At 40.2% G+C, this 24,424-nt stretch overlaps 1 protein-coding gene across 1 annotated transcript in view; it reads right to left on the bottom strand.

The window, feature by feature from the left end:
* Positions 1 to 24,424, bottom strand: part of CPQ (carboxypeptidase Q) — a 165,295-nt gene that overhangs the window by 40,540 nt on the left and 100,331 nt on the right. The window contains exons 7-8 of the mRNA XM_009275482.2: positions 21,492 to 21,603; positions 2,519 to 2,610 (exon numbers count right to left, since the gene is read on the bottom strand). Coding sequence (XP_009273757.1) covers positions 2,519 to 2,610; positions 21,492 to 21,603 — 204 coding nt within the window. The remainder of the gene's footprint in view (positions 1 to 2,518; positions 2,611 to 21,491; positions 21,604 to 24,424) is intronic.

Raw genomic sequence — 24,424 nt, 5'->3', positions numbered from 1 at the left:
CCCCCCCCCAGCCAATATACCCTATCACTTGTTTTAATAATCAGAAACCATAATACTGGGCTCTACAGAAATACTTGAGTGATATAAATAATGCTATTATGCCGGGATGTGAGTTAATTATTGGCACCATAGTAAAACCACTATGCTGCTGCTATCTCAGTTATTTCTGCAGTAACTTATCCACTTTCTAGCAGTGACAACCTACAATGACGGATGAGGAAGAAAGACCTGAAATTAAATTGAAAGAAAAAATAAATAAGCTACGAAAGTAAGAGTATTTGTACTTGTCCAGTAGTATATTGTCTTCATTTCTTCTCCCTTGCCACATTTCCACTGACATGAGGAGGTAATTTACAATGTCAAGTAAATCCATGTCTGTCTGTGTTGAATTACTGCATTCATATTTCTACTTGTTTGTAGCGAACTAAAGTCATAATAAGCCCAGCTATGTAGATGAGTCATACAGGCCATCTTTCATTTAACAAGGCATCTTTAAATACCACTCTTAGTTAACTTGTACTCATTACCATCAGCGAGACATGTTTATGCCATACTATCCTAATTGCCAGAAATTTGCTCAAGTAAATCATTAAAAGGTTAAGTTGTTTTTCATGCTAAATATAATGTACAGCATTAATCTGCTTTATTTTGTTATTATGAGTAATGCGATGTCCTATAGTTGTATCAATTTATAATTATGCCAGATCACATGGCGGGGGGAAACAAGAACAACAAACAACAGACGGATGTCATTTCTGCTTAAATTCTCCATGTAAATTACAAATTCTTGTGAAGTTAGACCCGGCTTTCTTCACAGAGCACAACATCCAGATGGAATCGCATCAGCAGAGCAAAAATTGAGACACATCTTTGTCTCAATTTTTTTAAAAGCAAAGTAACCAAGTATCCTTCAAACAATACCCAGCCTGCTTTATTTTTCCCTATTTGATCCTTAAGCCTGCTTTTGATATTACATCTGAATATAAATCCTAGAGATAACAGTGAAATGCAGACATTTTGGCAAAAGATGAGACGTGTGTGAGACAATTTCATGTGTTGCTGACAACACCACCATAGGATGGAGCTTATTTTCTGACATGGAAATCTACAGAGGTGATGATATGTTTCTCATGAGTGGTGTGCACTAGGTACACAGCATCCCTCCAGCTCCTCCAAAATGCACTTCTGTACATGAGAAGCATCTCTTTCCTGTGCTACGTATTACAGAACATTTCATTCTAGTTTAATCCTGCTGAACACCAGAGTACCAGTGGTAAATCCAGAGTCCTTAATACAAACTAAACTGCAACCTGTCACCTCCCTAAAGCTGAGAAAGCAAGCTCTTAGGTACCTCTTCCAAATGAGAGAGCTGAGCTATCCCTATAATTTGGAGATATAAGGAGGAACTACGTTATATATGGGTAGTTAAATACACTTCTTAGTAATGTTAAACAAGTTAGTGAGAAATAATTGACTGTTCATCAATTAGCCAGAAAACCATAACCACTGTAATGCTATCTCTGACAACTCTATTGCAGATACAAATTGATTTAGTTTTGCTCATCACAATGAATTTGATTCAAAGTGAAATTTCCATCTATTTGTTCTGATAAGTTGCTTATCATTAAAAACACTCTTAGGAATTGCTTGTAAGTCTGCTTTCATACTATTGTACAGCAGGTGACCTCCTAAACACATTTGCATTTGTCTTGTCTCTGCCTTGGATATATTAACCATTGCTGAGAGTACTAAATGAGGGAAAAGAATAAAAGGTAACTACTTTAGCTTAGTTATACAGGTACAGCATAATTTTTCTGGGACAACCCCCCCCCATATTCCAAAGAATTATCTCCAAAATAGTTTTATGCAACTGCCCTTTATGTCATGATGTACTTTGAAAGGGCAGTTGTTGGCAGGAGAGACAGATGTGACAATACACAATATTTTTATCCTGATAACCAGTCATAGAGTTTGTGCGTTCCTTACATCATCAGAAATCAACCATTTAAAATGTTCCAGATCCCAGAAAACTAATAATTGGCAAAGAATATTTTAGATTATACACTATTAAGATAAGATAGCGAAGATTTTTCTTTGTATTATTTTGTTTTACATTGTAAAATATTATGGGAAAATGCAACGAAGAAGAAATATATAAGGCAACAATATTTATTTATATTGCCACCATATGTGGACCATTCATCGTTCATTCTCAGAAAGTTAGCATTGTTTGAAAGCTATGGCAGATATCATCATGAAATACCTATTTCAGAACAGTTTTGTGACAGAATTATCTTAGGTCAACCGGAACACGTATATATGTCGTCGCATCACTTTCTGTTAAATGTAAAATGAAGTTTACATTTATGATTAAACCCAGAAAATATACTTTCAGGCAGAACTGGAATCACTGTTTTCAGTTAGATATTAAGCTGAACATTTTGACAAAAATAATATGCAAGTCACAAGACTAGGGAGAAAAGTGCTGTCAAGCAAACCATCTGAAGACATCATTTACCTTGTGCAACTGATAGTATTGCTCAGCACCTATTCCTCCTTGCTCTTCTGCCGTCCATAGCACCAAGCGCAGAGTCCTTTTTGGGCGAAGTCCTGAAATGTAATTTTAAATACTGTTTTTAGTACTAAATATCCATGTATTTGAGCATTTTTTGCATTGGTCTCCACCCCCCAGTGGATGAAAAGCCTGGGTTTCCATTCAGTCATCTCTACCTTCACCAAACACAACCTATTTCAAATGTGGGTTTTGTTGTTGAGAGCACTTTTTGTTTGTTTGGGGGGGAAGGACTAAGGTGTGGGAGAGAGCCCATGCGAGGAAGGAGTGGGCTGCTGTGGTGCTGCTACCAGTTACAGTAGCACAAGAGAAGCACATTTCAGGGACATACGGTAGGTGTCTGAAAACCGTATCACAAAATAACTACCTTCATAGATTTCTGAGACATATGCTGCTGTCATTGTGGTGGTCTGCAGTAAGTAATGCGCGTCCACTTTCAGCAGATCCAAATCAAATTTTCATGAGAATTACCATTGCTCTGTCATGGTTAATTTATTACAATTAATTGAAAATGAGCAGCTGGATTTTTATGAGAAATGTTTACCCATTTCAAGAACCGAGGGACTCTGCAATATTAATTTGCTTTTTATCAGAGAAATGAAAAGCAACAATCTGTACTTCGGAATCTGAAATACAATCGGCTGCTGAATGTATGCACGGCTTTTTAAAACAAGGCAAACACAAGACCATTCTGTATTTTGCTATGGTAGCTCAGTAAAAAAGATAGGTTCTCAGATAAATTTTGAAACTGTCTCTGCCATGGCAGATCTGAACAGATAGGAGTTGTTGCCCTTTATTTATTTGATTGATTCTATTCATAAACTAATACATTTGAGACGTCAAACCTGAGAGCACAGAAGAGCAAACAGACCAAGAATAAATAGTGATCTCTGTACAGTGTAATGCTAATTATGTTCGAGCAAAAATAAAGCCAAAACTATTAAAAATAAAGAAAGAAAAGAAAGACCAGTGAGGAGACTATCACAAGCGGTAAAGCATAAATTACCACACACACTTCTGTGCTGAGGAGAAATAATATCAGTATCACTGTCAAAACTTATTTCATTTCCTAGCTGAAATGGATGAAGTTTACAAATAGACCTGACCTTCATTATTTTTTTTTCTCTTGACACAATGAAAATCAACTGAAGATTTCCTTCTTGAAACTACATGCCAGCAATCCTCATAACTGAAGGCAGAGTATGCAAGGAATACTCAAAATCTGAAGAAAACACATTGGATTTTCCAGTATTTCATAATAGTGCAAACACAGATCTGAACAGATAGAAGTTGTTGCCCTTTATTTATTTGATTGATTCTATTCATAAACTAATACATTTGAGACGTCAAACCTGAGAGCACAGAAGAGCAAACAGACCAAGAATAAATAGTGATCTCTGTACAGTGTAATGCTAATTATGTTCGAGCAAAAATAAAGCCAAAACTATTAAAAATAAAAAAAGAAAAGAAAGACCAGTGAGGAGACTATCACAAGCGGTAAAGCATAAATTACCACACACACTTCTGTGCTGAGGAGAAATAATATCAGTATCACTGTCAAAACTTATTTCATTTCCTAGCTGAAATGGATGAAGTTTACAAATAGACCTGACCTTCATTATTTTTTTTTCTCTTGACACAATGAAAATCAACTGAAGATTTCCTTCTTGAAACTACATGCCAGCAATCCTCATAACTGAAGGCAGAGTATGCAAGGAATACTCAAAATCTGAAGAAAACACATTGGATTTTCCAGTATTTCATAATGAAGTGCAAACAAGTGGTTTAAAGATGTATTTTCTAGATGTTGACCTGCTGACTGTAAACAGAAAGGTTGTCAAACCTCACTATTTTAAAGAGAGCCCCCCCGCACAGATCCCAGTGGATTCCCTGCTCTTCTCCTAAATCATGACAGTACAGGATTAGCCTCCTTTGCTTTTCAAATCAGCCAGATGGCCAGTGGGGTAAAATTAAGATAATAAAATAGCAATCGGGTTGAAGTTAGAAAGATTTTAGACCCAAAATAACCACAAATGTGTCAGCAGCTTGGTTAGAAGAGGTGGCTCTAAAGAAGAAAAGGTGCTGAGTACAAAACATAGAGAGGCCGGTCCTGTAGCACGGTCCCAATGGACCGCGCAGTTTAAGCGGCGAATAGAGGTGTGTTTGTCATATCACAAAACACAAAGCACTGAAGCCCAGTCTCCAGCCCGCCATGCCAAGGCTGTGAAAGCAGCTTTGGTAGGAGATGGTTGAGACAGGGGAGCAGCATCTCCTGCCTCCTCCCAGGCAAAAATCAAGATGCTTTGGTCTGCTACTGCTGTCCAAAGGGGGACTTGGGTCAGTGATCAGGGACGTCACGTTCAGCTCCAATGGGCTGTAACCCTGGCTGACCTCTCCTGCTCTGCAGGAGAAGGCTGCGCATCTCTTCTCTGCTTGAGAAGGTCTCAGCTCACTTGTGGGGAAGAAGTTTGAGATACTTATGGCCCCCTCCTAGCCCGTCATTGCATCTGTCCATTAAAGTTGGGGAAAGAAAAAAGCCCTGCTGAGCTTTGGTCTTTCCAGTCCCAGAGGTGGTGTACCGGCTCTTCCAATCTTACAGATTTCTGTCAGCAGATTCACTTGTGTGTTCTACTGAAATTAAATGGGCAAGTGAAAAAAAAAAAATATATATAAGCAATGGAGGCAGTTATTTTAAATACAAAACAAAGTCTACAGAGGAAAATTTAATTTCCTCATTATATTAATCTGAAAGCGTAAGTATTTATCTACCTATTATTAAAAATACAGCTATTCTGACCAAAGAACATCAAACAAATCCAATATTCACAAGTAAAATTGCTAAGAATATTCTCAATGCACATTTTTATTAAAAAATATAAAGTACTGTACTTAAGTTACTTTTTTTTTTTAACGAAGTTTAACTATTTTGGCTTGCTTCTTAAAAACTACTGGTTCCTAAGCAAGGTATCATCTCCACAAAATCAGAAGTCTTGCAGATGACAGCCTAAATATGTGTTGAAAAGGCATGATGAAGTAGCACTTGGACTAGAAAACTATGTTCTGTGATGGGTGTACTGTGTAGAGGGGTAGGTAGCAAATATTAAAATGAAGGAAAACTGTTTCACAAATAAAATAGTGCCTCTTTTCTTTTTATCTATATAAAATGACATATTACATAGTCTAACAAAAAGGACATCACAAGAAAAAAAAATTAAAGTTACCCAGAACATTTAAATAGACCATTTCAGCAAAGTGCAGCAGGTTGTAACTGCATTCGTTGATGGATCAGTGCAAGGATCCTACCATGTCCTCCCTGGGTCACTCAGATCTGAGATTATGTAGCTCAAATGAAAGTTGCAGAGCTCAGCACCTCTCAAAACCACCAAAATCCCAGTTTCCATCCTACTGCAGCATCCCAATAAAGAGAACAGCAGGGGTCTGCAGGAGGATAACGTTCAGAATGTGATAGCTGGTACTCAAATAAATTGTTCTTTCTAAGCTCACATAACTAAAATTAAAACCAAAACAACTATAGATCCTCCTCCAGCTACGGGTTAATTTACAAATGTCCAATGTTTTAGAAAAATGAAGTAGCTTTTTTTTCCCCCTCTGCCTTACCCTTAACTGGGAAACATAGTCATAGTTTACCACAAAGGTGCATTTTACTGATCAGCCTCTACATTCTTATGGTTTATCCCAAGCATAAGAAATAATATAGGGCCCCTGGGCTACTAAGTTAAAGTATGAAATAAAAACATTGATGTGGTTGATCTATGACTAAGGAAACGTGTGTAGCAAGCACACCAGGACACTTGGTGTATTATATTCCCTCTGTGCTGGCGTGGCTGCTAGCCCTTTCATTTTCTCCGGGTAACATAGTTTATGGTTGCTTTGAACACTTCAGTCATACTAACAGGCAGCTCTTATTGACTCTATTTTCTGTTTCTTTTAAATTATCATAGAGTGCTCACACTTGCAGATGTCAGCAGCAAGCCTACATTAGCCAAAATATCAAACGCTTGAGAAAAAAAGATTTGTAACTAAGCGGTATTAACTAATCAGTTTGACTTCAACCTCAACTACAATGAATTATTTTGCCAAAAGCTTTTCTTTCATAACTTATGTAAAAGATAATTGTCAGCAAATAACATGGAGGTGTTACACACACATATATGTATATATACACATTTTACATTCATTTTAAATCTAAAATGGATATTTTCTAGATGTGACAGTGTTTATTAAATCCACACATGTTCCTACACATGTTGATGATCCTCCTGTGATAAGATACTTACCAGGATGCTATACAAGACCTGAACTTTATGTCCTACATATCTTGCTCATGCTTGATAGAATTGAGACATTCCCACATAGTGAAACTGAAATGTAGAGTTTGGTACAAGCACAGGCAAATTATACTCATCTGTCACATGTAATGTAAAAAGATAAAAGTGCTTCACCCTCAAGATAGCACATAAGCCAGGAGGGACAACTTGAATTGTGCCTTTTTTTAAATCAAAATAGAGATCAGTAGTGTAAATACTGAATTTCCTTCAGTAAATATTTTCCCACTTTATAAACATAAATCCTTACTGATGGCGAGGATTAAGTACAAACATATAGACTTTTCTAAGAAGACAGTGTGTGATGGCTAATCAGACTTCTTCAAGAGAAGCTATCACGTTGTTATAAGACTGATCAGCTCTTGAAAATATAAAAACCATTCCACCTTTGTGAAAAAGGATTTTTCCCCTGCAAGCCAAGGCACTGGGATCACCCACAAGCAAATCAAATAGCTGCTCAGCTTACATGAGGCATATAAGCAAACTGCAAATTGATGTGAGTAGATTAACAGGTAAAGTATTTTAACTTGCGTTTATAGTGTATTCAGTGGTAAAATACTATCTTCTTGGTTTTAATTTCTAAAGTGTATTTCTGTTTCTTCAGTCTGAAAGCTGCATTTATTTTCCACCCGTCCTGATTTTTAAGAACATTCATAAGAAGTTGCATTAGCTGAAGAGACTTAGCAGTACAAAGATGGGGCTGAAGCTCATCTGTATCCAACAAAAAGGAAAATGCCTGTAGCCCCCCACCATGTGCTCTGAAACTGTGAAGACCATGAGGTTTCTTAGAGCTTTGCTGACTTTACCCTCCCAAGACCCTGCATAAATGGCCCAGCAAAGCCTTGAACTGAGCATCAAAGTAGAAGAAATTGCACTACCGGATCCCTTACTCTCTAATACTGCCTGAGCCACTGATTTGTTTGCTTCAGGAGCTACTAGGGAGAGGTATATACAGATATATCACCCTCAAGTCTTGTCTACTGCTGCATTTAACATCACGAGCGATGCATTTTTGTGCATTATTACCCTGTGGCCTGGAATTTCTTTAAAAGGGTATTTATACAAAAAGTAGTAAGATACATGATGATGATGCTGAAAATCATGAAGTTCCTAATGTACTCCCTACCTTTTTCAGGTTTGCAGTTGATTAGACATAGGGGATTTACTGTGTGACATTAGTTGGGATATTTCTATCATGCAAGCACTTCTCATAAAATGCCTGGAATTTCTAAAACCTCTGCCACAGCATAAAATAAAAATAAAACCAGTACTCCACATTTTGCTAAAGATGACAAGAATTCATCTTCAAACATATTGGTACAATCTGCTTCCATTTCAAGTATCAGCATAGTTTTCTGTAAACAAGAATGAAATGGTATATTTAATGAGATCTCTGTTAAGCCCCTGATGTAATATCAATAATGTGGAACACTTCCCTTCCTTCAGCTACGTTACAAAAGCGAAATTCCACCTGTGTAATGTGCATCGTACCAGCTGAAATTACTCAAGTAAGACAATGACCATACCAAGCTCAAACTCTGTGCTTTTAACTGCAGCAGATTATTGTCCATGTCCCACCCACTGCTTTTTGAAGCTGAACATTTTAGCTGCACACCATTTATTTTCTCCCAGGAATACTACAAAACATTGCTGCTCTCACTTACTCTGTGCCACAAATTTATCTTAGAAATTATTCCATGAACAATTTGCAGGGGGCCCTGATACACACCTAATACATGTCACCCATGGCTCGTTCACGTGATGGCATTCCGATTTTAAAGGATTCCTTTGATGACAAGCTGCAGGTTTAGAGTTTGAAGTTGGAACACACACAGCATTGACAAACTTAAACACATGACTACTATGCTTTTTAATGAGGCACTTACACTTTTCTTTATTACTAGCTTGTCCTCATCCTTTCTAATTTATTGCAGTATCAACTGGGTTTGTCTGGAAACAGTGTCTTAGGAAACTGTGTCTCAGTCAACTGTGTCTCAGTCTTTTGAGTTTCCTCCCTGCTATGCCTCCTGCTCTCCCCATCCCCTCTCCTGCTGTGTCTTCTTTGGCGCAGTTTTCATGGAAATTTCCCAAGTCTCTTGTGCCTTTACTAGCAGCCTTCTGCAAAAAAAAAAAAAGCAATTTCTGGTGCATATTTAGGGTCAAAATTAGCTGTATCAATAGTCATTCTTAATTGCTCTGTTTTGCATACAACGCACTAGCAGTCTCTTCATGCATCATTAAAATCCCCTCCAAACTAGCAATGCGCTGTTATTTTTTTTTAATCTGGCCAAATATTCAGAGGGGTTTTTTAATTTTCTTCTAGATTCTATCTGCTGAAATGGAGACTGTTTCACTCATTAACAGACTGGGAAGCAGGAGATATTCTGAAATTTCCAGAATCTCAGCAAATGCTTTATTTCCCGATTTAATTAAACTGCTGGGCTTCACGACAAGTTATATATTTTAGCTCATTGCATTCTCATTACACTGCCTTTTTTTTTACATCAGTGATATTTTTAGTTGCATGAAAAAAAAAAAAAAAAAGTAATTTCTGGTGCATATTTTAGGGTCAAATTAGCTGTATCAATAGTCATTCTTAATTGCTCTGTTTTGCATACAACGCACTAGCAGTCTCTTCATGCATCATTAAAATCCCCTCCAAACTAGCAATGCGCTGTTATTTTTTTTTAATCTGGCCAAATATTCAGAGGGGTTTTTTAATTTTCTTTTAGATTCTATCTGCTGAAATGGAGACTGTTTCACTCATTAACAGACTGGGAAGCAGGAGATATTCTGAAATTTCCAGAATCTCAGCAAATGCTTTATTTCCCGATTTAATTAAACTGCTGGGCTTCACGACAAGTTATATATTTTAGCTCATTGCATTCTCATTACACTGCCTTTTTTTTTACATCAGTGATATTTTTAGTTGCAATATCCCTTATTCTGGTCTAGACCTCAAGTGAGCTGTCAAATAAGGTCACTTTCACCAAGCCACAGTAACTTTTTAAGCCCTTTTTCTTTCTTTGTAATAGACTGTACGGTTTTGATGTTGCAGTTGTCTTTTCCATAGTATTTCCTGAGTAAGAGCCCACACTTACTCTGCAGTTTTGGCCTCTGCTAGAGGTCCCAATAAACTAAGGTCCCAATAAAGTGAGTACGCCTAAATTCCTAACATTTGCTACCCAGTTATATTGCTTTTCTGACAGGGTTCTGATAGCTTTTGAAATAGAAGACAGGAAGATTTCAATATTCCCAAGTATTTTAGAGAATACTACTTCATTTCTGTATTCTGTGGCATAGACAAGCTCTGTTTTAGAGAAAAAGCTCCTCCCCTTAGCATCCTGTTTCTCTGGCTAATTTCAAAGAATACACACCTATAGGAATAAACTGCAATTTATAGGATGACAGTAATGCAATTAATCGAGGATGTCCAGACTTTTTCCTCTGAAGGCAAAGAAGTCATCTCCATTCTAAACCAGCAGGATTTTGCCTTTCATTCTGTTAGAAATACAATCCTCTATGATTCAGACAACTAATATCACTATTTGTGCAGAAAAGTGTCTGTCTAGTTAGATGTTTATTTAGAAAGAAATGTTTTTTATTTGAGTGAAAAATAATGGTTTAACAGAGAAAATCTGACACTATTAAAGTTACAAGCTTCAAAAAGTAAAGCAAAGCACACCTTTTAAAGTATCTTTTAGTATTACTTAAACCCTGACTATGATGTATTTCTAATTCTCTAGTGAAGCTCAAATTAGACACGGGAAACAGCTTTTTGCTTGGGAAATTGCCTTTGTTTTCTTCTGAAAATAGTCTAATGCAATGCAATCTGCTTGATTTTTCTCTGTTGATACGGGTTCTGTTTGCAGCACTGAGGACAAGGTGCTCGCACAGGATAGCGCTGGGAAGCGACTAAACCTCTGAGTCTTGAAGGTCTGGAGTAAAGAGAAATGAGGTCTCCTGGAGAAGAGACGTGGCGCTACAGGAAAAAGACAGAAAACGGGCAGGTCAGGGACTAGAGAGCGGGAAATGAAAGCGGAGGCAGAAGCCAAGCTGGGCACCGCAGCTTAATCTCGCCTGAGGCTGGCAGCATGCTCAGAGCCACGTTATGCGGAGTAAGAGGACATGACTCTGCCACAGCCGCAGAGCGGGAGCAGCTTTTTGGACAGGCCCCCACAAAGAGGGTGCAGGGAGACAGCAAGGCTCCTGAGGTGAGCCGGGCTAGGGAAGGACTGGGGCTTGCAGAGATCCAGTGGCAGGCCAGCGGCGTTGATGGCAGTGCAGCGAGACGCTGGGATTAATCCAAGCAATTTTATTTTTCTGTTTTTAGGGAGGCTGATGAGTTTACGACAGAATAGGAAGGGCAGATTTACAGAAGAGTGGAGGTGGGAAACATGAGAAGTTTTAGGTAGATTTATTTTAAGAAAGCGATGGAATATCCGAGAGGAAATGTCAAGGAAAGAGCTGGATATACAAGAGCGGAGGGGAAAGCTGTGAATAATTTGCAAGTCTAGTAACTAAAAATAACATGGATTAAGCCTTTTGACTGGGGAGATTTGGGGAGAGGGAGGCGCAGCCCAGAGCCTGGTGTGATGGGCTGCAATCAAGCCAGGCAGCAATGCTGCCAGAGCAATGATTTCTTTGGGGGCCACCTCCTTGCCACCCGGCAGCACAGCTCAGGGACAGCTCAGATGAGAAGCACTGACAAATGTGCTCTTCTGCACGTGGGGTTTTAAACAAAGAACCGGTTAGCGTAGTGTCATGAAGTCAATACAAGTCATGGCTACAAAAAAAACTCTGATCCTGTTGCCAAGTTCTCCAAGTCCCGCAAAAGGAAGAGGACACTGTCCACCTTTAAAACGCACCTTATTCCTCTTTAGGAAAACCTCCTTCCTTAAGGGTATTTGGGCATCTCATCAAATTGTGAGGCAGAAAAGGCAACGCAGGGCCCCGCTCCCTCACTCTCTGGGATTATAAGCATCAGCCATGGTTTGACCTTACTGATTGGTGCCTCTGCCTTCTGCCTCTGCTGCCCTGCTCTTTGCATCAGAAAAACCCCAAATCTCTTAGACTGTCCTCAGAGCTGAAGAGTCAGAAAATGCACCAGCCACACTTGTCTCCCCATATTGAAAATACATACCTTAAAAACCTGATGGTAAGGACAAGATGCCCCTGACTTAATCTGGGAAAGATTTCACGATTTAACCATGTCAGCCACGTTACAGACTTGAAAAAAAATCACAATAACCTCTGTCACCAGGTTTTTAATATTTTTATAGATAAACAAAGCACACAATTTATCTTGAATTTCCTGGGTAAATTAAAGCTTGCAGAGAAGCAGAAGTCCACAGGACATAGAGCAACATTGTTATGGAGGGCTGTATGCCTAAATTTACCGCCAGATGAACAACTTTGTACGTCTGCAGTCACCCCTCTGCTATGCCAACCCAGCATGGAAATTGAAGATTTAAGTATTTGCCGAATATGCATTCAACTAAATGTTGAAATGAAGAAATAAATGCAGTTGTAGTGTAACAGCATATGCAGATATTTCATACCAAGTAGATTTAATAGATTTGCAAAAGGTGAAGATCAGAATAAAATATGCAACGTTGGGGAAGTGGAAAGAATGTGAGAACAAGGAGTTAATGTCAGGCATATTTAATTAAAAAAAAAAAGAAACCCTACAGTAAAAGCAGTCCTTTAATCATGTTTCACAACATATCTCCTAGATAGCAAACAACTATACCACCACAGCTATAGGAAATTTGGAAAAACATTTAACAAAACTTTTGGCAAGTAGGTTAAAATTGCAAATATATGACTTCAATTAAACTAGCAGAAAAGGAATTACTCCAGTGATCATTTTTTTAATAAAACATATCTTTAGTCCTTATATATTAACCAGTGAATTTGGACTCGAGAAATGTAACTTCATACAAAGACTACAGTGAACTGCATAAAACTCTGTCTTACAGTTTTCCAGTCACATCAGTCATGGGTATAATTCAGATGAGACTTACAATTTCAATTTTAAATAACTTTTAAGGCGAAAAAACTGTCTAATCAACTCCTTATGAGTTACATAAAATGTAATTCAGGTAGTACCTTAAAATTCTTACGTGCATTGTTTTAAAACATTTCTGTAGTTTTCTGTGCCTTTATCCTATGAAACAGAGATTTGGTTGTACCAGATCCAGGTCTACATCTATAGGAGAGTTGACTCATGAAACTCCATTTCCCCATAACGCTGGCAAAGAGGGGGACGTATGCACAGCACCTATCACCATACATTTCTCCCTTTCTCGTGTGCATATAGATCATCGTCTAGGAATGTAGGAAAGCCATGTAAAAGGTGTGATGGCTGGGATTAGACTTTGTCAACAATCATCCTTCCTTCATCAGGCTGCTCTAGCAGCAATGGCATCAGGCATCCTGCCCTGGGTGAGGAAGAGGAAAATGTACCCTGTTCATCTACTTGATGCCTGATATTCGCTGGCTCTGGCAGCTCCCCATAGCAAATATTTTTCTACATGGAAGAACCAGGATTCCCAGAAGCACTTAGAAGCACAGTCTGAGCAAGAGACTTCCTGGTCTCATGTGGCATGCAGACATGACTGAACATGAGCTCAGTGCACGAGACAACAGCAAAAGCAGGGAAATGTTTACGCTGTATCACAATCCATCGCTATAGTGATCTTCGGAGTGCAGCCTTTCCTGAAGTCTGTACCGACTACTTCAACACAGGCAGGAGTTCAGATAGCAGTAACTGGCAACGCCTTACACTGCTGCAGTTTAAGCAACTGAAGGGAAAGAGGATGTTTGTGATTTGGCAAATTCACAACACAGCCACTGGGCTTCTTCCGAAGGTGCACCTTGTAAACACACAGACTGGGCAGTAGCTGGTGGACACGTGTGCACCTCTGGGCTTGGCAGGGCACCAAGAGTTGACTAGCGATGGAGCAAACGAGACCCAAACACAGCCAGGGAAAGGTAGAAAACACATTTCTGAAAAAGGAGAGAGAGCTTGTGGGTAAAAGTTGCTGAAAGAAACCTCGGATGTGAACAAGGGACCTGCTGACTATTTGATTCCTCCTGTGCTAGCAGAGATGAGACTCTGAAAATAAACTAGACTGTAGTGTCAAGCAGCAGACCCCAGCTTCTCAACAGGAAAAAAAAAAAATTGGCTCCAGCTGTTTTAATTAAAAAGAGACACAACAGTTATCATGTCTGAAGTTTTTCAGAAGAAAGCAGTGAAATTCATCCATCAAAATCAACTGCATCTCTAACTCTAGCGGGCTCTCTACTGCAGTTAGGAGGCATAAAATATTATACTTGGAAAGCTGACACTGCCATACGACCACCTTCTAAAGACCTTTCTCTGTTATTGTCGTTACTGAGTTCTCTCAAGCCCCCTTTAAGGATAAAAGTCCCACGTTTCTAGCGCTGGAGCACAAGGTGGCTTTGGCAGGGTGCTCCCCGGGGTGAGAGCAGGGCAGAGCGCCTGTGGCCTCGGTTGGGAAATGACCCTCGGTCAAGTGATGCAGGAACACAGCTGGATTAGGAGCAATGAGGCAGCACCGGCTAAAGCTCTGAAATCATCAAATACATACTACCTGCTTCTTGCTCAACTACATCGTACACAAGTATTAGTCCTGAGCAAGACCGGCACGGCGGCAGCAGGAGGCTTGAAATGGTGGGAGAGGAACACAAATACCTCCTTCACAGAAACTGGCAACCAACATCCAGAGCAGGATCGAGTCCCACAGGCAACATACCTATATAGCCAACTAAAGGCAAAATACGGCACCAAAACAAAATTGGGGTAATTTTATGGTGATTTTTTATGAGTAGCCGCTTAACTAGTCTTTTATCTCACCTGGAAAGGCAGCTTCTTTTGTAAACCTCATGTGACACAGGGATAAGAGAAACTGTGATTCAAATGACACCAGAGCATTAACCAGAGACTAACGTGAAAATGCTGAGGGAAATGGCATTGGCCATCTCCAGAGACACCTTTTTTGCACACAAACTGACAAATGTAAAATTAGAGAATTATAAACGCAACCTGAAAACAAGTTGGGTTTGAGGTTTCTAGACTGTAATTAGCAACACAGCTGTTGTTCTGCAAAACTAGAAAACCCCCGTTTGCTTGAGTGCTGTCTCTCCTACGGCTTCCAAATGCGCTCACACCACATCACAGCTCAATCAACACCCCATGGATTCCCTCAGCTTAAAGATGGGAACCCCTCAGCCTTTCCTCCCTAAAACACCCCCAGGGCCTCCCCATCATCTCTAAATTACCCCAAACAACACTCACTACTGCCGTAGCAATATTTGCTACCTATCACACAGAGTTTGCAGACAGATTAAAAAGAAAGAGGCTCTGGTGCTTACACCAAAGCTACACATGTGCTGATTAACCAGGCATTCGTCATGACAGAGAAAGGATAAAAGCGGAGTTTCTTCCAGCCTCTCCCTCAGTTGGGACATACATGCACTCGCCCATCTCTCCTCAATCACTCATTTGCAAAGAACATACCAGAACTTCATATTCTAAATATTCCTATGCCTCTATCAAATTTAGTTAAAATTGATCAAAAGGTTAAAAACCGCAGAGGGCTGGGGAGGGCGGCAGCTGCCAGACACAGCTGCAGGCAAACTGCACATTGCACAAGCTTACTGCCTCGGACACCCCGCCTGCAGTTATGAAGGGTAATTTCTTAAGCATCAGAAATCCTCAGCTAATCGCAACAGCCCCGGCTCCACTGAAGGAAAGGGAGTTTACCAGTTCAGACCAGCTCACGAACTGCCTCAGCACCTCTAAAGATGTCTTTATTCCCAGAAAAAGGAATAAAGAGCAATAACCGGCTGAAACTTTAATCTTTCTTCACATAAACAACTTCTGTGGAAACACTTCCAGTTCTTCGGTTTTTAAGCACATAAGCCATGAAGCAGCTCGCCACAGATCTTGCCGATCAGTGGCGTATATAAGCTTCAAGAGTTCCAGGAAAAAAAAATACTGTTTTTCTTTCCTTTGGGCTTCATTAAACTTCAGCGTTAACCAGGAGAAAAGACCCCTTCGGATAACATTAGTCAATACGGCCACTAGTTGGTGAATTTTTCTGAGATTAGCTACCGGCAAAGCAAGCAGCCGTGAGAGTATAGTTGATACGGAGAACTTGATATGGGTGCACTAAGGAAAACACGTCTGTTTACTCTGGTCAGGAGACATCTACGACCAGTGCTGGTACCAACAGGTGCACAAGCTGGTGCTGACATTTAACTGTACGTTGCTGAAAGGGATGTTCCGAGAGTGAAGCTGCAGCCACAGAGAAGAGAAGAGACAGGGTTCAGTTTTCTGCACAGGGTGGCTGTGGAAAAGCCACCTGGACCAAGATTCACCTTGATGAAATGTAACTATCTAAAAGTCGGCGTTTGCTCTGAATTTGCTGCCTGTGCTTCCTCCCTGGAGAAGGAGGAGAAGGAACAGCACCTCCAGCAGGTGCCCCCCTCCCGTCAGCCCGGTGTGGAAGATGGGCAGAGAGACATGACAGCTATTAGAAGCAAAGTATTCAGACAAACTTGAAACTTTCCACTGTTTAGCTCTTCTACTTCCCAGGTCTAACTGAATCATTATAGCTCTAAACAGTATTCAAAAACTACAGTAGTTCACAATCTGGCCCTATGTCTTTAAGGCACTACTCTTTTGAAATGTATACATGGGATTTTACATGAATTAAATCTTTTTATTCTGCTCTCTGGTAATATAATACAAAATTATTTCAGTTCAGTCTGGCCTTCATGTAGTTCCCTTTCTCTCAAAAAGAAACAACATTAATGTGAAGTCAAAAAGTGAAATGGAAAAAAAAAAATCCTACCAAATGTTTGAAGTTTTGAAGACTGTGTAAAGCTACTTTAGATTGTGCTACTGTCACGTGTCCTTGTAGGAAACACGTAACTATTACAGTGTCTGAAAATCTACAAAAACACCAGAAAGAAAATAAATAACAATATGGTATAGAAACTGCCAGCTCAATTAAAAAAAATAAAAGCTAGCACTGATGATTCAGGAAATATAAAGGCTAACATGTTAAGCGGCTGATTTACTTAGAAATAAAAGCAAAAACTGTTAAAAAATTTTACTTGAGGCAAGAAAACAAACTGCACTGCTTAAAATAAAATATAATCATCTTAAACTATAATTTTAATAATTTTTCAATGAATTTCATGTATTTGGTCCTAAGCCAATAGCTATTAAATGGTTTGGGGAGGAGGTTGTGTTGAAAGTACGGAATGGTATTTAAACTATAATCATTCTTCAAGTACTACATAGAATTATCAAAATCCTAATTAACAGGCATAACTTGTGTCTACCAGCCACATCCGAGGGTCACAGTGATATCATGATGAAGGGCTATTAGTTCATCACTGAAAAAAACTGCTTAAATAGCGTAGTAGTATCTTGCTTTCATGGAGCCAATGGACCATGGCAGAAGTAGCGGCAGTATTTCTCACTGCACAATACAAACTTCATATTCTAGAATTCATATTTCAGAATGCTCGCTTCAGCTTTAAGATCGTATCACCATAGCTGTAAGATCAGTTATACTCCGGTAAACACAGACACAGTTTTTACGGCTACACAATGCACCATGGCTTTAAGACTCCCCAGTACACAGTAAAAAAATTCTACACGTGCATACAGACAAGCCAGATGATCCCCATGTCAAATGTATTTGGTGGATTAGTCTGAGACTAAATTTATCAGGGTCCAAAAGGATATTAAACCAAGTCTCCACAGTTAAAAATACAATGCTCACTCAAAACACAATCTATGGAATTGATTTTAAATAAAACTCATTAATTCGTTTCTCACACAAGCTGCACATCTGTTATTTTGCTGTCCTTTTTATCAGATTTTATGTGCATCATAAAATATAAAATCTGCATTAAGCAATCTGCTATGGAAGACAGTTTGTGAAAGGCCCTGTCCCCCATGGTTATCTACAGGTTAGGTGAGATGACCCAGAAGTCCTCTCCCAGCCTTACGTTCCTGCAGAACACTGGTATAACAAGAGAGCTGAATGCAACAGCTGGCCAGAACAGAGGGCATCAGCAAAGGCTCCGGCATTCCCCAGCTGAGAAAACAGCATTTCACCACAGGTTGTACAGCAAACACACAGGCTACTACCAGAGGAAATCAAATATTTGAACAAGCATAGAGTGATGCATTTCAGTCATGCATGAAGGGAAACCCAGTGAATAAGAATTATACAATGCCACCAGCAATTTGCCCTTAAGAGACACAAAACAGTTTATTCTGAATGGAACAGAGTCAGCAAACACAGAAGCATAATTTATTTTTTTTTCCTGAAGGTGGAGGGAGCATAGACAATTTTCCAAGAATAATAAAGATTAGAAAACACTAAAAGAAGGAGTAGGCCTGGATTCTTCTGTAGAAGAATCCTCTTTAGTTTACTTTTAAAAGACCAAAAATTAAAACAGGTGTACTTTGTTTTCAGTCACAGACTAATATTCCAATCATTCCAAGGCTGGGAAAATGAGAGATAAGAGGTTCAAATAATGCAAAATAAAGGAATAGGAATTCACAGGGATGTCTGATGTTCACCACTGCAGTATGAGAGTGGCTAATCACATAACAGAGCTTGTCTACAAAGAGCTCTTCAAGGAACACTGAGATTGTTCAAGTGCACAAATCCTTCTGATAGGAAGCAGGGAAAGCTAGTTTATTATTTAAACTCTGCCAGAGCTAAGAACAGGAGCAGCAGCTGATTTTAGTTTTTAATGAATACGTGGTGCATTCCTCCTGACCACAGGTTACAGTTTTGGAAAAAGGGAATAATGAGGAAAAATATCAGCTTGGATATCAGCTTGACAATCTAAGAAGTCTGTTTTGACCTAGTTTTGAGTGGTATAGTGACAAAAGCCCATGTGGAAGTAAAACCAGCAAAAACCTACAGATCAAGCAGTAAGACTGGAATTTGCAGTCTGGAGACCAGAAATCAGACTAGGCCATGGCAGACTGGGAACAGCAGGACACCAGACCAAACTTTGAGAGGCTGGATGTCTGGAGAACACAGACAGATGACTGTGCAACCATAGCTTCCTCTTGCACATACACCAGCCCTATCTCATCTTACCTTGTGGACCATCTCTCCCACCAAACACACCCTACGTAGGAATATGTAGACCATGCCCTTCTACAATAACACGCTGTCTGCAGCCCTCTTCTACCCACAAGTCAGATGAAGCCCATGAGTAGAAGAAATTGGCCTTTCAGATCCCAAACAGGGGGGCCATGCAAACCAGGACGCAGTAGGCTGAGCAAGCCCACACTGGTATTTTATCCATAGCACTACTGGAACAGACATATCCAGGCTAGAAGCTGCCTTTTCCTCTTTCTCTACTTCTTTATCTACATTTAGCATTGACGGCATGGGGGTTTAGTTCATAGAATCATAGAATCATAGAATCATTAAGGTTGGAAAAGACCTCTAAGATCATCGAGTCCAACCATCGACCCAACACCACCTTGTCCACTAAACCATGTCCCTAAGCGCCACATCTACACGTCTTTTAAATACTGCCAGGGATGGGGACTCCACCACTTCCCTGGGCAGCCTGTTCCAATGGTTAACCACTCTTTCAGTAAAGACATTTTTCCTCACGTCCAATCTAAACCTCCCCTGGCGCAACCTGAGGCCATTTCCTCTCGTCCTATCGCTAGTTACTTGGGAGAAGAGACCGACACCCACCTCGCTACAACCTCCTTTCAGGTAGTTGCAGAGAGCGATGAGGTCTCCCCTCAGCCTCCTCCTCTCCAGGCTAAACAAGCCCAGGTCCCTCAGCCGCTCCTCAGAAGACTTGTTCTCCAGACCCCTCACCAGCCTCGTTGCCCTTCTCTGGACACGCTCCAGCACCTCGACGTCCTTCTTGTAGTGAGGGGCCCAAAACTGAACACAGTATTCGAGGTGCGGCCTCACCAGGGCCGAGTACAGGGGCACGATCACTTCCCTACTCCTGCTGGCCACACTATTTCTGATACAGGCCAGGATGCCATTGGCCTTCTTGGCCGCCTGGGCACACTGCCGGCTCATGTTCAGCCGGCTGTCGACCAACACCCCCAGGTCCTTTTCTGCTGGGCAGCTTTCCAGCCACTCTTCCCCAAGCCTGTAGCGCTGCATGGGGTTGTTGTGGCTGAAGTGCAGGACCCGGCACTTGGCCTTGTTGAATCTCATACAGCTGGCCTTGGCCCATCGATCCAGCCTGTCCAGGTCCCAGGGTTCAGGAGTTCAACTCATACTTCTGCTGAGCAGAAATTCTGGAGGAGGGAGACCAGCAAGTCCAGGGTTGACAGCCTATGTGCTAGAGTATCAACTTCAGAAGAGTCCAGCTGATCTACAGACCAAATTCCAGAACCCAGTCACCTTGTCACCCTGCTGATTCCCAAGAATGATTCGAAGAAGTGATCCCTGGAAACAGAACATTGCTCTGCATCCCACAAACCTATTGTAGCAGGATACTACAGTGTGCAAAGCCTCAGTGTCAAATGTTGCTTGATGAGACATGTAAGCCCACAACATTTGACAGGTCATCATGGCTATGCCAAATTTGACAGACGTGTATCCTTGTAGTGATGAGACACAAGTGTGTGCTTCCTCTGACCTGGATTACCTTTGCCAAAGAAATTAGCTGTCACAGTCCAAAGCAGAGCCCAAGCACACAGCAACATAAAAGCAGCATAATCAGGATATCAGCCCTCAAGTGCAAAGCTGAAAACGCACCAGTTTGATGGTATAGATATATCTATCAATATTTGGTGGAACAAATCCAGGCAGGATATAAATTTATTTAGGAAGAACATTCAAGGAAGAAACAAAATCAACGAAATACATACATTGGAAATATGAACTTCTGTGAAGTTTAGAATAATTTTTGCTATCTTTACATGCAGATGAAAGGGAAAAGACCAGAGGCAGGATCATTGCCTGGATCCAGTTGTAGTTACATGCTCCTGAGAGAGACTTAGACGAAATTGTCTTGAGAAGTTATCAAGAGCGAGGTAAGGGGTTGGGAATTAAATTAACTGAGTAGCTATTGTAAAAGCAACATGCAGGACAGTGAAAGATTTAGGAACGTGTTGAATGACAATGTTTGCTTAAAAGACAGACAACAATATCAGAAGGCTATCTGTGACTTCATGAAGCTTCATCTTCATTAATAGGGAGGAACTCATTAAGACAAAATGAAAAGGAGTGACTTCCTTCTAAGGTACCTAGATATTTTATCTTACACTGAACTTTAATTCTATGATGACAGTGACCGTGCAGCCTCAAAGCACTTTCTAGATCATTGACTGATGTGTTGCTTTTGGATGACCCCTGTGACGAAAGAAGGAGTTTAACAGACAAACTTGCAAAATATTTATACTAAACATGAATATTTGTGTTCAGAGGAATGGATAAAATAGAAAATCCAGTTTAGACAACATACAAAATGTCCTGGAAATGTAATGTATTAAAAATATTTTAAAATTAAATATTTACCCAGATCCTTAATGAGTGATAATGCTTCCCATGATATAAATGCTCCACCACCATCATCCATAGCTCCCTGCCCGACGTCCCAGCTGTCCAGATGTCCACTGACCAATACAATCTGGAAAAGCAATTATGAGAAAACATATCTACATGAAAACACTGAATCAGAAAAGTCAGTTCAGCATTTAAGCATTTTAATGATTTTGTCATAAATTTGGCTTTTTAGTTTAGAATGGGAGGAAGGAAACATTTCAAATAAAACTAAAACATTGTTCTCTAGTCACTGAATATAAATCTGAGATGACCAAATGCATCCTACTGCTTCAAACCACTGCCCAAATCAAACTAGATATGCTGTGAGAAATGTTTAAATGAAAGGTTTTGTCTTGTACGTTAACAAAGTGCATACTTTCCAGAGATACAGGACTACTACATTGCAGAATGGTGAAAATTTATTTCATATTCCAGCTGTTTAAGCCCTTAGGCATGAAATTTGATTAACCCTATTTTTTGGTGCATAAGGAAGAAATATGAACTTAGACTGAAGTGCTCCCAGACAGAGGTTGTTGTTTTATTATATATCTATGGTACTTGTCACAGAGGACCTCTAATTTATTACTGGATCCCCTATGTGCTACAACAATGACAAGGTATTTTATAGTTCCATTAGTCATAAGGATATTTTAAATTAAAAACGACATGGTAGCAACTTCCAGATGGGTTTTCTGCAAAGAAAGTTTTGTGGCTACGGTAGAGTATAGTAGTATACGTATCTCCAGAAACACCCACTTTCAGATCTGAACTCTTCAAATGTCGACCAGCAGCATCAGACCAATACCAGAAGTGAGACAGTTTCCTAGCTGGACCTGAAGCTGAAGGGCTGATGGACCTACGATTGCAATGGAGAGGTCAAGGAGGGACAAGAACTCTGAGCTGAGAAGGCAATGTGGTAAATGATGCAATAGAACAAAAGCAAGAGCAGGGAGCCACTGTAGTGCCCCAGGAATCTCTGAAGAACTGGTACCAGTAAAGAGTGCCCTTGGGATAGGGTGGAAGCGTCCAACCTATGACAGCTCAGCACTGAGGAAAAACTGAAGGAGACCCTGGAGCATCCGCCTGTGTCCTGCCCAGAACTGGCCATACATGAAGGGATGCTTCCCACTCTCTAGTCGGCTGATGTCAAACAGGTCTCAGAGTTGTGGGATCTAGAAAAAGGTAAAAAATACTCATTCCTCCTGCCACCTTCTTCCCCCTAAGGGATGAGGATCTCCTGGCATATCATCTCAGCTTTCATTCATCGCAGGACAAATACTCTAGCACTGAAAATGAGAACGTAATGAGTTTTTTCCTATTATCACCCCTGGAGGGTGAGAGCCTATGCTGTCAAGCGTGCAGTGAACATTGCAAGGAACTAACTTGGGGCTCAAGCACGAAGATCTCTGTTTTCCCCTTCACATGAGAGAAATCTTAGTACATTTTCACTGGTTATTAAAAATAATGGACAAACAGATCATGGTAAGACAAAAAGCATCAAGTGCTCATCAAACAACCGTGTTTTTTCATCCAACCAAATACAAACTCAGGTAACACAACTAAAAGGCCCCTTTGTATTAAACAAGGGCCATGATAAATTACTAGTCATATCCATTATATTGCCATACATCCAACCAGAATGAACCAAAACCCTTTAAATTTAGAAAATACACTATGAAATATTTATAAATGTGTGTAATATAAAAAACAGAAGTGTCATGCCTTAGAAGCTGGAAAAGCTTGTGATCAAAACCTGAAGAGCAGCTTACTCTTTCCTTCTCAGATGTTTCAACTCTCTTTTCTGCTTATCTAGCCTTAACTCAACATGTGATTGCTTTCCAGCACAGACTGATTTTCTTGGTAGTAGAGAGACGTGCTGCAGCCTTTATTCCACAACGTCCCCTCCTTCAAAAGCGCTTAAATTTGGACAGCAGGCCCCTCTGTAAAAGCCTCAGGTTTACTCAGGAGGTACTCCTGCAATGCAATGGCATGATCCTCCCAGGCCCGGCATGAAAGACTGCAAACAGCACGCTTTCCAGGGATGCTGCCCTGCAGTAGAAGTACTTCATCTGCGGCAGCCCTCTGCTACAATAGCAACGTAGCTTGAAACCAGATAATCTAAGAAAAGCCATGCCAGCTTTGGAGGTAGAAACCTTTCTGAAATGAGAGCAGAAGCGCTCACTGTGGTACTCCTTCCTCTTTTTGTTTTCTTGTAAGGGAGGACTAAGCACACACACACATGCTTGCAGGTGGTGAGGGCAATGCATGAATGAACTCTGCTTTAAGTTCATTTGTGCACGTGCAGCCCCACTGCAACCTGCCTATGGAGGACAGAGCTCAAACACCACCACACTTTGCAGCCAACTGATGCAGCCTCATTACTGTCCACTCAATAAGGAATTTGCAAATAATAATGATTTTAAAAAAAGAACAGGAAAGGCTCTGAGTGAAAGCACAACTGTCTGCTGTATAAAGGACATCTATTCCACAACTTCAAAATCGCCATGTGGTTTGTTTGTTCTTAAAGCAAGAATTGGTTTTAAGAAGATAACAATCCACTCTCCTGGGAAACAGAGCTTCAAGCTGAAGTGAATTATTTAGAACAAGTTTGTAAACTCACTGAGAGAGAACCAAGTCTACAATAGAAGCGTCGCCTTGTCTTTAGCAGTGAAAGAATACCTCACTAATGCTGTTCCCTGGCAGCAATCTCAACATAAGCGTCTGAGAGAGAATTACTCCTCATTTCTGTGGAACAACACATATTGCAACAGCAGGAAATTCTGAATCAGAAGAAGGTGGTGTAATCCCACTTGGGGTTACAGACTCCAATCATAAAGCATCTTTACCAACTCCAGAATATTACACCAAAACAGATCAAGGTTCAAGTGGATTGAGAAAGTCAGATA

Source organism: Aptenodytes forsteri, unplaced genomic scaffold (genome assembly GCF_000699145.1).
Source record: "Aptenodytes forsteri isolate BGI_AS27 unplaced genomic scaffold, ASM69914v1 Scaffold208, whole genome shotgun sequence".
NCBI classification, from domain to species: Eukaryota; Metazoa; Chordata; class Aves; order Sphenisciformes; family Spheniscidae; genus Aptenodytes; species Aptenodytes forsteri.
Note: the sequence above shows the minus strand (reverse complement) of the source record. Positions and strands in the feature narration are given on the sequence as shown.